Source organism: Schistocerca americana, chromosome 7 (assembly GCF_021461395.2).
Source record: "Schistocerca americana isolate TAMUIC-IGC-003095 chromosome 7, iqSchAmer2.1, whole genome shotgun sequence".
Lineage (NCBI taxonomy): Eukaryota > Metazoa > Arthropoda > Insecta > Orthoptera > Acrididae > Schistocerca > Schistocerca americana.
The window spans coordinates 608,922,324-608,935,250 of record NC_060125.1 but is presented as its reverse complement, the minus strand read 5'-3'; the positions used below and the strand labels follow the sequence as shown (position 1 = coordinate 608,935,250).

Below are 12,927 nucleotides of genomic sequence, written 5' to 3'. Positions count from 1 at the left end.
CTAATGTGGTTGCTTGTGTTACAAATTTAAAAAAAAGGTTTTGTCAATACATCCTGCTGCTTCCAATCCAGAAATCTCATTTCCAGCCTTGACTGGCTCTAATTTCAATTTCCTTTCACCTTGCATAAGGGAATTTCAAAACTAATTAACAAGTATTAATTTCATTAATTCAGTAAAACGTGATTCTCAACCACTATGCACGAAAAATAAAATGTGTCAAGAATAAAGTAAAAACTGTTTGAAACATTATTAAACAACAAGGAAATGAAAATAGCCGGCCAAATGAAACTGAGTCATGAGGAAATAGCGGTGACAGAAATGGTGACAAATTCAAGCAGCTGGCCACAAAATTCAATAATTATTTCCTCACAGGGGCAGTACATGTTGTAATCACAAATAAAGTAATGAATACAAACACATTAGATTTACTTCTGCAGACACTGTATGCATAAGAAGCAGGCATTAGTTTAAAAACTATGATGTCTGGGAAATTACTAGATTTGCAACTGTAAAACATTTCCTGGGGCAGATGTGGGCTTTGACCATGATTTATTGCTAGGGAATCACATATTAAAGCTGAATAAATTGCATAATGGAAAGAAATTAATGATCTGAATTAGCTGAAAAGTTGCAGAGGTTATTGAGAGTTTTGAAGGAAACACTGGACAAGTACTTACTGAAGCAATGAAAATGAATACAACAGAGCAGGGACAGCCAAGGGCCATGTGTGGGGCGTGAGTGCAACAGTTCAATTCAATTCAATTCAATTTTTATTATCACATAACATGCCTTATACAATCAAAGATTGTGACATAGGTGACTTGTCAGTTTTTACACTATATATAACAATACTAAAAATACAATAAACTAATAATATACATGGTGTAACATCTTCAAAGAGGTATTTTAATTACAATTATAATGCATTGTTACCATTCATGAAATCTTCTACACTATAGTAACATTTATCTTTCAGATATTTTTCCAGGTCTCTTTTGGTGCCTTTTACATTTGGGTCATCCATATCTTTTCATATTTTATTTACAAATTTCATGCCCATATAGTATGGGGTTTTTTCATATGATTTTAAATGGTGGGTAGGTAACATGTAGCTCGTTCTATGTCTTGTATCATATTGATGCAAGAAGAAGTTGCCCTCAAAAAGTTGTGGGTTTCTTTTCGTGAAAGTGAGAGTTTCATAGATGTATATGCTTGGAATGCTCATTAGATCCAGTTTTACAAATAAAGGTTTGCAGTGTTGCTTTGGTTTTGCTCCCACCATTGCCCAGATGATTCTTTTTTGTAGTCTAAAAGGTCTAAGTAAATTTGTTTTTTCAGAGCCCCAGAAAATTATACTGTACCTAATGACTGAAACAAAATATGCATTATATACAGTTTTTCTTACAGCTAAATCAGTAATACTATACAAGATATTCATAATATATACAAGGCTATTCAGTCGACCCAGTATGTTGTCTACATGGCGACTCCATAACAGGTTTTTATTGACTAACACGCCAAGGAATTTGACACAGTCTGCAGTCTCTAATTTTTTGTCCATATACCTTATTTCACTTATAGACTGTGCAGATTGTTTTGTGGTAAAATGAACAATTTCTGTTTTTGTAAAGTTTAATGTCAAGTTATTGTTTTTGACCCATGCCTCCACTTCCCCAAGTGTTTGTTCAATATGACGAATTAGGTCTACCTCATTTTTACAACAGACTACAGCTGTTGAGTCATCTGCATAGAGGATAGTATCAGACTGGACCTGACATGGCATATCATTAATATAATATAGAAAAAGCAGTGGCCCTAATATTGAGCCTTGTGGAACACCTAATTGAGTGTTTTTCCAGCCTGAGAGAAATTTCTTGCCATTGATGTTAATAAGTACTCTTTGTTTTCTGTTTGCCAAGTATGATGACATCCAGCTAAGAGATTTGCCTTGAAAACCATAGCGTGCCAATTTTTGGAGAAGCAGGTCATGATTTACTGTGTCGAAGGCTTTGGACAGGTCACAAAAGATGCCTGACACACACATTCTATCATCAAGACATCTGCTGACTTTTGTGACTAATTCATTTATTGCATGGATTGTGCTGCGGCCTTTTCTGAAACCATATTGATTGCCTAAGATAATGCTGTTAGATGAATTGTGATTTTCAATCTGATCACATGCAGCTCTTTCAAATATTTTTGAGAAAATTGGTAACAGTGAGATTGGCCTATAGTTGCCCAATTCATCTTGTTTGCCTTTTTTGTGTATGGGCCGAACTTCTGCATATTTTAATCGATCTGGGAAACATCCCTCATCAAATGACTGGTTGATTATGAAAGAGAGTGGATATGCAATACTGTGACGGACTATTTTTATTATTTCAGTGGGGACCTCATCCCACCCCGCAGATTTTGAATTTTTTTGGGACATTATGATTTTGATGACATCTGAGATGGAAACATGAGAAAACTTAAAACATGTGCAATTGCTATCTGTCATATTGGGCTTTGTATTTGGTGGTGAACAGTCACCAAATTTGTTACAGTTTATGAAAAAGTCATTGAATGATTCACAAATGGCACTGGGTTCTGTAACAGCTCTACCATTTATCACTATTTTAGAAGGGCATTTTCTCTCTGCCTCACTGCCAATTTCACTTCTTATAACAGACCAAACAGCTTTTGATTTGTTTTTTGCATTTGAAATGAAGTCGTTATTTGCAGTATATTTTGCTAGTTTAACTATTTTGTCAAATGTTTTTTTGTATGTGCTTACATACTTAAGAAATTGAGGGCTTCGATTTACTTTTGCCTCCATATGCAGTTTCCTCTTAGTAGCACTAGACACTCTAATTCCTTTTGTTACCCAGGATCTACTTTTTTGGGACCTGGTCCTCACTGTTACAAAAGGGAAGCATTCATTGAATATACCCAAGAATTCAGTTAAAAAGTTATTGTAATTGTCACTTGTGGAAGTGTGTTTGCTGACTGTCCACTTGGTTTGGTTTAGTTTTTTGCAAAATACTTCCACATTTTCTTGACTGAAATTCCTACATCTTTTTGTTGTGCAGACTGAATTTTGCTTCGGTAGTGATACAATAGTGCTTTATGGTCTGATACTCCTAAATCTAGAAGAAACTTTTCTTTTACATAATAATTATAACTACTTACAATATTGTCAATTCATGTTGCAGAGCTTGCTGTAATTCTTGTATACTGATCAAAATTGAGATTTAGCCCATTTGTGGCTACCAGGTTCTTTAAGTGTGAAGAAAATTTGTCATCAGTCCTTACATCTATGTTGAAGTCAGCACATATAACCACTTTCCTGTACAGTTTCTCACATTTTAATTTATGTAGCAATGTATGTTCAGCCTCGCTTCACATTCCTTCCCCCCCTCCCCAAACACCATGCCATGCTGTCTGAGTGTGAAGAGGGGGAAGAGGAGAAAATTGGGAACATGTTGCACTTAAATGAGAGTCCAGTTGCACTGCATTCTACTTGGTTTTATGTTCCACATTTCTTAACATCTTCACAACAACATAGGTCACAAAGAAAACAAATTTTCAGTATTATTTAATTGTTTGGTGCACTGAAGACATAATATAATTTTTATCTGGTAAAAAGTGTCAAAATAAGGACAGACACAGAGAATTTCACAGAGTTTTGCACTCAAATTGCCACATATCATGACTTATGTAGTTTCATAACTTACAACAGGTCTTTCACACAAATGTAGCACCTTTGCAACCTCATTGTAGAGACTTGTAAACTCTGCCTGAGGAAAGTAATGTAGATAGCCTGGACATTTTTAATGTAAAAAGATTTGTCATTAAAACTGGTATTACCTTGCAGGTTAATCAGTTACATCAGTACACGCACAGGGGCACTTTCAACTGAAACACACGGAAACAGATGCAAGATTGACAGTGTACTCAAAATCTTTATAAGACTATCCTTGTAATTCTTTCAGGGCCACAATGAATTCTTCAAACCTCACATTTTCTTTAATGCCAATGAACTTAGGGAAGTGAATTGTCTTTGTCAGAATATGTCCCTTCTACAACATGATTTGCAGTGTCTGATTGTGGGCAGTGTACAATCAAGTCTACTTAAAATGTGAAGTCTGTGATCCATTCCAGATGTTCTAATTTTTGTTCCTGCATTCCTTTTTCCTTCATAAATTAAATAATAGCAAGTTTTAAATTGAAAAATCATTCCAGGCAGGCCCCAACGTACTTTCCAGTAATATATGAAGTCTCCATACTCTTTGTTCAGTTCCATCGAAAATGCTTGCAACTGACGATTGAATAATGCATGCGACTTCAGAAATTTCACTATTTGTACCACTCATTTCTTCACATGCTCCAGTCCTTCAAATTTAGCACTAGGTGCCTTTTTATGTACAGAACAATGAATCCTTTTTTGTCAATCATTTTTAGTTTTTGCTCTTTCATTAACAATTAATCTTTAAATTCTTCCTGCATGATATTGTAATAATGCTTCATAGCAAATATGCAATATCTGTTACTTATGCGAACTCATAATTCTCATCCCTCACTTCTGTCATTCCCATCCATTTTAAATGACTGCAACGATAGATCATTAGACTGCCTCTTTATTTTGTGCAAACAACCACTGAATCTGTGACTGTGGTTCATACTACGAACGAACAGCAGAAGTTAAACAGCACAATTCTGCCAAATTCAGAGAGTTGTGCCAGCCGAAAAACGTTTCACCGCAATGCTAAATGAAATGTTGCACTATTCCATGTACTTCTGAGAAGGACCAAGCAAAGCTGAGTGAGAGGTCAGCCCCTGGCCTACCCGCAACCAGCACACCCTGCACGCATGAAATCTGGCATGCCATGGCTGGCCCTGCAATAGAGGATAAATGAGTGGTTCTGAAAGGTGAAACAGTGACTGAAGCAGAGGATCAACTAGGCAAAAATACACAATCCAGTAGAAATCCTTCGATAACAGATGAGATACTGTATTTAACTGACAAAAGAAGAAAATACAAAAAAATTCAACAGATGAAACAGACAAAAAATGTATACAGATAGTGAAAAATGGCAAAGCAGGGACTGCAAGAGGAGAAGTGCATAACTGTAGCAGCATGCATGGTTATGGGAAATATAGATACCATGTACTGCAAATTTAAGAGAAACAGTTGTATGTATCTTAAGAACTAAGATGGCAAGGAAGTACTAAGGAAAGATTGGATTGGACAGGATTGTTTGGGGGAAGAGACAAAACAGCAAGGTCATCGGTCTCATCAGATTAGGGAAGGACGGGGAAGGAAGTCGGCTGTGCCCTTTCAAAGGAACCATCCCGGCATTTGCCTGGAGCGATTTAGGGAAATCACGGAAAACCTAAATCAGGATGGACGGATTCGGACTAAGGAAAGAATGGAAGGCTGGAAGGTGGAGAGAATATACAGAAAGGCTACAAAAAGGAAAGAAGCTTGAAGACAATATTATAAAAAGGAAGAGGAAGTGGATGAAAATAAGAAGGCAGATGCGAAGCTAAAGAAGTACACAACATACTGAAATTGTTGTATTCCATCCTGGATTTTCCATTGTTTGACAACATACTAAAAGACGGAAGTAAATATAAGACTACTGGAGCAGATGACAGTCCCACAGAATTGTTAAATATCCAGAAGAACAACCATGTCAAAATTATTCCACCGGATAAAAACGATATGGGAGACAGGCAATATATTCTCAGACTTCAAGCAGAAAATAAATAACCCCAATACCAAAGACAGGTGTGAATATTATTGAACTACCAGTCTGCTAAGTCATGGCTGAAAAAACGTTAACTCATATTATTTACAGAAGAAGAATGAAAAAAAACTGGTAGAAGTTGACCTAAAGGAAGATCAGTATGGATTCTGGGGAAATGTAGGAATGTGTGAAACAGTACAGACCTGACAGCTTATCCTAAAAGACAAGTTAAGGAAAGGCAAACTTACATTTATATCTGCTGTAGATTTGGTGAAAGCTTTTGACAATAGTGATTGCAACTTGCTCTTTGAAATTCAAAAGTGGTAGGAGTAAAATATAGGGAGCAAAAGGTTATACACAACTTATACAGAAAACAGATGGCAATTGTAAGAGTCAAGGGGCCTGGAAATGAAGCAGTGGTTGAGAAGGGATTCAGACAGAGTTGTAGCCCACCCCCGATGTTATTCACTCTGTACATTGAGCAAGCAGTAAAGAAAACCAAAGAAAAATTTGGAGAAGGAATTAAAGATCAGGGAGCAGAAATAAAGACTGGGGATTGCAGATGATGTTGCAATTCTGTCAAAGATAGCGAAGAACCTGGAAGAGCAGTTAAACAGAATGGACCATGTCTTGAAAGTAGGGTATAAGATGAATGTCAACAAAGGCAAAACAAGGGTAACAGAACACAGCCGAATTAAATCAGGCAATGTTGAAGGAATTCTATTACGAAATGAAACACTGAAAGTAGTAGATGAGTTTTGTTATGTGGGCTGTAAAATAACTGATGGCCGAAGCAGAGAGGAATGGCAAGAAAAACATTTCTGACAAAAAGAAATTTGTTAACACCAAATACAGATTTAAGGGTTAGGAAGTCTTTTCAAAAGGTACTTGTCTAGAGTGTAGCCTTGTATGAAAGTGAAACGTGGATGATAAACAGTTCAGACAAGAAAAGAATAGAAGCTTTTGAAATGTGGTACTACAAAAGAATACTGAAGATTAGGTGGGTAGATCATGTAACTAATGAAGATGTACTGACTAGAATTGGGGAGAAAATAAATTTGTGACAAAAACTGATTAAAGAAGGGATCAGTTGATAGGGCACATCCTGAGACATCAAGGGACCATTACTTTAATATTGGAGGGAAGTGGTGAGGAGGGGGTGGGGAAGGGAATTAGCAGAGGGAGACCAAGAGATGAATGCAGTGAGTATGTTCAAAAGAATGTAGTTTGCAGTAGTTATTTGGAGATGAAGAAGTTTGCACAGGATACAGCAGTGTGGAGAGCTGCATCAAACCAGTCTTCAGACTGAAGACCATACCAGCAACAATAAATGAGATCTTCCCAAAGCCTTTGCTTGTGTAGTACACAACTTGACCAATTAATAATGGCATCCATCTTGCACAGATGGAGTCTTACACAAAACACAGAAAGCTGAGGTGCAGACATGAAATTAAACTGTGAATGGCAATCACTACAGGGTCTATTGTTTCTTAATCTCAGTAAATGACCTCCACATGAATTTGAAGGGGAGTTTAAAAACTGTAAAATTTCCTGATGACACAGTCATTATAAGGAGCCCAACCCCAACTACATCAAATAAATCTCAGTGGTAACTGAACAGACATACAACTCGCTTACAGCAAGCAATTAGATCTTAATCTCACAACAATTCGTATTATTCATTTTAAATCAAGCAAAAAACATTTGCTAGTTCCAGAAATAGACATTCATGATCATACATTGGATGGAACACTGTGTGCGAAATTTCTTGGGGTGTGACTGGATAATAAGTTAAAACCAAGTCAAGACATAGATAAAATAAGTAACAATCTCAATTCACCATATTTTATACTTAGAAGTCTCTCTCATTGTGATGACCTAAAGAAAAAGAGCATTTAGCTTATTCTGTATATTTTCTTTTGCTGTTGTCTCGTGGAATTACATTCTGGAACACTTCACCTAAAGTAAATAAAGTTTTCATACAGCAGAAGTGAGCAGAAAGAATATTGTTGTAGATAACTGCACATCTCAAAGAGGTCTCTTAGGAATTTTGGAATTCTTAGACTCACTTCTTAGTACATGCGCTACTTAGTGATTTTTGTTGTGGATAACAAAAAACATTTTCACCTGAGCTGAATTCTGATCTACGAGATTACAACACAAGACACAAGAACAGATTTCATACAGACTTGATCTCTTTGCCTGTGGCTCAGAATGGAGTTATGTACTCTGGTGCAAATATATTCAACAAGCTGCCATCCAACATAAATAAAGAAACTGAGAATTCCAAACAATTCAAAAAGAAATTGAATCATACCTAACTAGTTACTCTTCCTACAAATTATCTCTATATCCAGATTCTAGAATTGGAAAGTTCTGTTAGAAACAGGGAAACTAGTAATGTATTGTAAACAGGATTATTATTATTATTCGAATTTGGGCAACTCAAAACCACATGAAATAGAAGATCATGACATCATATTCTTCCCCTTTTTTGGCTTTTCAACAATTCTTCACTGACAACTCCTTCTATTCTGTGCAAGAATTTCTATTACTGTAATGTGTAAAAGGTGGTGTGTAGGAACACACACACACACACACACACATACACACACACACAAATAACAACAACAACAACAATTTGTACATGATAAGCATGTAGGCATGTATACAAAATAATTGTGATGTGACTATAAAAGACTCATTCTGCATCATTATTATTTATCGAACAAATGATCCATGGAACATGAAACTAACTATCTAACTAACTCTTTTCTTTTGTTCTCTTCTTTCTTCTGTCCTTGTCCCACCTCTCTTCTTTTTGTTTTTTCTTCTGGAAACTCTTGACTTTCTGTGCCTTTTCTCAGAATTCATGTCTGTTTTCTGTGTCTTTGTTTGTTATTCCCAAAACCTGTAGGTCTTTCTTAACTTCTATAAACCACAAAATTTCTGGATTTTTGTCAAATAAGTTGAATATTTTTTATTAGCTTCTTGTTATCTGTTCCTTTTACGTGGTCATAAAATGTAATCATCTGCTTTCTCATTGCAGCTATCATATTCTCAGTTTTCTTTTTCAAACATTTCCTTGTTGCTTTTCAGTTTCCAAATCCCTTTTCCATACTTTATCCCCAATTTTTTAAACTTATTCTTCTTTCTTTTCTTCTTCTTGAAATTATTTATTTGTTTGGCTGTGTTTATGGTGAGGCATTTTGATCATAAAGACACCTGCTTTTAATCACATCATGAATACCTCAGTATGAATAGATCAGAATTGTTTATTGTATGTGTTCTTTGTTACATGGAATACCATTTACATTTTTATAGTCTTGTTTATGTTTGCTGCTTTGTCCAGAGAATCTGGTGGATTATTTCTACCAAGTACTTTAATTCTGAAACTTCCAATATGTTTCCATTCTTTGGTTCCACACATTTCTGTGCCGCTTCCACATTGGCCATGTGTTGTTTTTTCAGAGAAAGTTTGTAATCCAGCTTTTTCTGCTGCCTCTTGGAGAGTGTTTATCTGTTTCATTACACCTTGAAGCTCCCATAATGGGAAGGTTGCCTCAACTTTCACTTGTACTGGAGAATATATCCAAACTATGTTAAAATTCTACGAACTGTTTCTTGTCTGTAACCACCACACCTGTACCAGTACATTCATACATCAAGTTTTGGCAGAAACACCAGAAGTATGACAAGAAATTTGACACTGACATGGTCAAGATAACAGGAGCTAAGAGACTGTCAGCAAAAGACAGCCAAGATTTACAAAATGATATGGACTGCACCCTAAAATATGGCATACAAAACAAAATAAAAACAGCAATTACAACAAATATTTCTCATAAAAAAAGTGAAGCAACTGTCAACCTGATAGTCTCTTTCAACTCCAAAATGCTTTAATATTCCTTGTGGCAGGATAAGTCGCAGCCGTCCATCAAATCCTTTCACCATGTACCCCTAGTCCTGTTGTTCAGATAGCACAGTTAGAAATATCAGTGACCATGAAAGTTTAAGTTGACCGTGGAGGTGAGATCAGGCAGATTGATTATTAAGGTGTTTTCTTGTGAAAAGCAGGAGAACTGGGTATGAGTCCTCATCTACATTTTCGATTATCAAAACATATTTTTTATAACAAGCAGGAAGTTTTTAAACAACTAGTTGCAGACAATGATGCACCAAAGCCACTTTCATTGGGTGCTTTGGAGCCAGCAACTTTGTGACAACTAGGATGGTTGGGTTAGTGGATCTTTGAGAAAATGTGGAAGATTGAGTAAATGGGATGGATAGGGTAAGCAGCTCGATGGACTCAGGTGGGAGTCATCTCATTTCAGGCTTGCCTATTACCCTCTCTGCCATATTTTCAACCCTATTCAGTACAATAAGACCTTTCCTTCCTTTCATCTTGTCTGGGTAAGTCTCCCTTGACTCTTGGTTGTTTGTAGACAATTTCTGTATACTTATGCTGCAACGGTCTGTTTTCCACCATCCCTTCTCTCTCTTCAACAAAAACTGGAGTTCTTGATTCCGAAAGCTAGCAATTTTGCAATACAATACCTATTTATACATATAAAAAGGACGAGAACAGTTCTAGTGTCTGAACTATCATAAAACCCATGCACGTAAAGATGCAGCCTTCTTGGGATTAATGTGACCAATAAGAGCAAATGTCAAACAAATATCTACATACCAACATATTCATCCATGTTGAAAGTCTTCACATATTTGAAGGATATTTTTCCAGCTTTGTGATATTCTATAAGCTTTTTGTACATGCCCAGTGGTGTTCCACCTAAAAATTAAAATTCTTTATGAATGGAGTGTTTTTCCCATTGACATATATACACTCTACCATCTAAAATGTGCAACTAGCATGAACACAATTTCCATTAATAGCTCCCTTATCATTGAAGTTCTTTGTTCTGCAGCTGTGGAATATAGTAATAGCAGTAACTGCAAATGCAAAATTGTTACTGACAACTACTCATGTGCAGATGGCAGCATAAATAAATTTTCCAAATCAAAATTTGACAAACATATTGTTTCACCTAAAAGCAGTGAGAGCCAGTTTAAATATACCTAAGAAAAACTGGTATAAACTCTAGAATAAGAACAATGTTTGCCATAAAAAATTAAGTTTACCTCAAGAAGAAAATCGTTAGAAATCCAGTAGTAAAACTAATAAAATTATAAAGCATTTAAAATCTTAACAAAAATAATCATATAAAGAAAATGCCATGTAACATAACAGACAATTAGCAGATTAAGTGAAACAGAAAATCATAAGGGATGTTACCGAAAATGAAACAAAATAAGTACAATATCACAAAAATTCCATCCTCTGGTGAAAGGACTTTCTGAAATAATAATCCACAGAACATGTGATTTTTACTTAAGTGTGGCACAAAATCAGCAACTTTCAGAAAAAGGCAGAATTACTCAAACACACACACACACACACACACACACACACACACACACACACACACCAGCTACAGCAACCAGTCTCAAATACATAACTCCACCCACAGTATTGAAAATCACAAAATTATAAACATTAATCACTTCTTCCAATCACAATTCTTGTAGTCTTGATGGACATATTAATGCATCAATCAACAAAATGAGATGTTAGGTGCAGCAAGGAAGGCTACATCTGCCAATGTCAGGTCACGTAGAAAAATGCCTGTGGCAGATTTAAGGGCTGCTGCTGCCCCATCACAGCATCATTTGCCACAAACAGATGATGTTTACAGCAAGATCTCCAGCGTACATAACAATGATGACCCTGCACTATGGGGTTTTTTCTGGACTACGATTTGGACATTTCTACCTACAGTTGTCGTTTAGCTACCACATGTATTTAGCTGTCTGCCTAATTCAACTGACAGCTGTGTTTTCAGTTAAGGAACTGATAACATACGGGTACACTGAGAGTGTGGTTCATATACGGTTGCTTCCCCATCAAACTGACAAACAGTGTTCTCCTGCACTAACGTGGGTTTTCTTCAGCCCACTTCCAGAGTGTTGTATTGGCATAGAGGTATCCACCTACAGAAGCTCCCTGTTTTGTTCATTTTCAAAAGAACCGTTACTTGCTGTGATTTATTTGTACATAATTTGTTCTTGGTGAACTCTGTGCTGCTGAAAAATTACACTGACAACAATAAGATTGGCTAATATTGTGTGCACACTTGGTCCACCATAAATTGTTGAGAACTGCTCAATGTAATTAAAGATCAAGTCCAATACAAAAGTGTATCCAGGATTTGTGCATAATAAACTTGGTTGGTTGAGTGGTGTAACAGGCAGTGATTGAATTCACACATTCCAATAACAACTCTTTGTTTACTAATCTTCAGCTTCAAGGACAAAAGTCCACAACCACAAAGTCCATCCTGACCATGATTAATGGGTGCCCACTACGACGAAGTCAACAACTGTCAGAAGTGGTGGTGGGCCAGGAGGTACTGTAAGCGATCAGGCAGCACTGTACCACAAGGCTGCAAACTCGTGGCTATAGAGACACAGGCCCAAGTGCAGGTACAGCAGATGGATGTCCAGCAGCTGACGATCCTGGCGAAGAGGCAAGACGGCACTGACCGACAGGCAGCACCAGTGGCAGTGGCAGGTGTTGTGGTTTGAAGCGCAGACTCAAAGGCATACCATCTGAAGTCTTAAGTATAGCTCCAGCAACTGGCAGTCAGTTCGGAGCCTGGACAGTGACGCACTGTTGAGGGGCAAAGTGTCAACCCGAGTACTCATCAGCAAAGGAATACCGGCACAGTGCTACGCGGATGTGTGACCATGCAGAAGCAAACATTTGCCCACAACAGCAGTGCCATTTACTGTGACCTGCAGGCCACGTATTGGCGTGGCTCGTTCCCTCAGCACTATACTACAATGGTTTGCAAGAGCGATTCATAAGCAATCTCTTTTGCAGGCTGATAGTTTTTCCCCAGTATTCTACCAATAAATCTAAGTTTTCCACCTGATTTACCCACAACTGAGCCTATGTGATCATTCAATTTTATATCCCTACAAAATGTTACACCCATGTATTTGTATTAGTTGGACGATTTGAACTGCAGTGGTCTGATATTACAGTCCTAGGATACTACATTTTTTTCACTTTCTGACAGGCACCATTTTACATGCCTGACCACTTAAAGCAAGTTCCCAATCTTTGCATTAC

At 36.9% G+C, this 12,927-nt stretch overlaps 1 protein-coding gene across 3 annotated transcripts in view; it reads right to left on the bottom strand.

The window, feature by feature from the left end:
- The window catches only part of LOC124622129 (glucosamine-6-phosphate isomerase), a 122,246-nt gene that overhangs the window by 83,627 nt on the left and 25,692 nt on the right, over nucleotides 1–12,927 (bottom strand). For all 3 annotated transcript variants that reach the window (XM_047147745.1, XM_047147748.1, XM_047147746.1), the window contains exon 3: nucleotides 10,423–10,524. In XM_047147745.1, coding sequence (XP_047003701.1) covers nucleotides 10,423–10,524 — 102 coding nt within the window. The remainder of the gene's footprint in view (nucleotides 1–10,422; nucleotides 10,525–12,927) is intronic.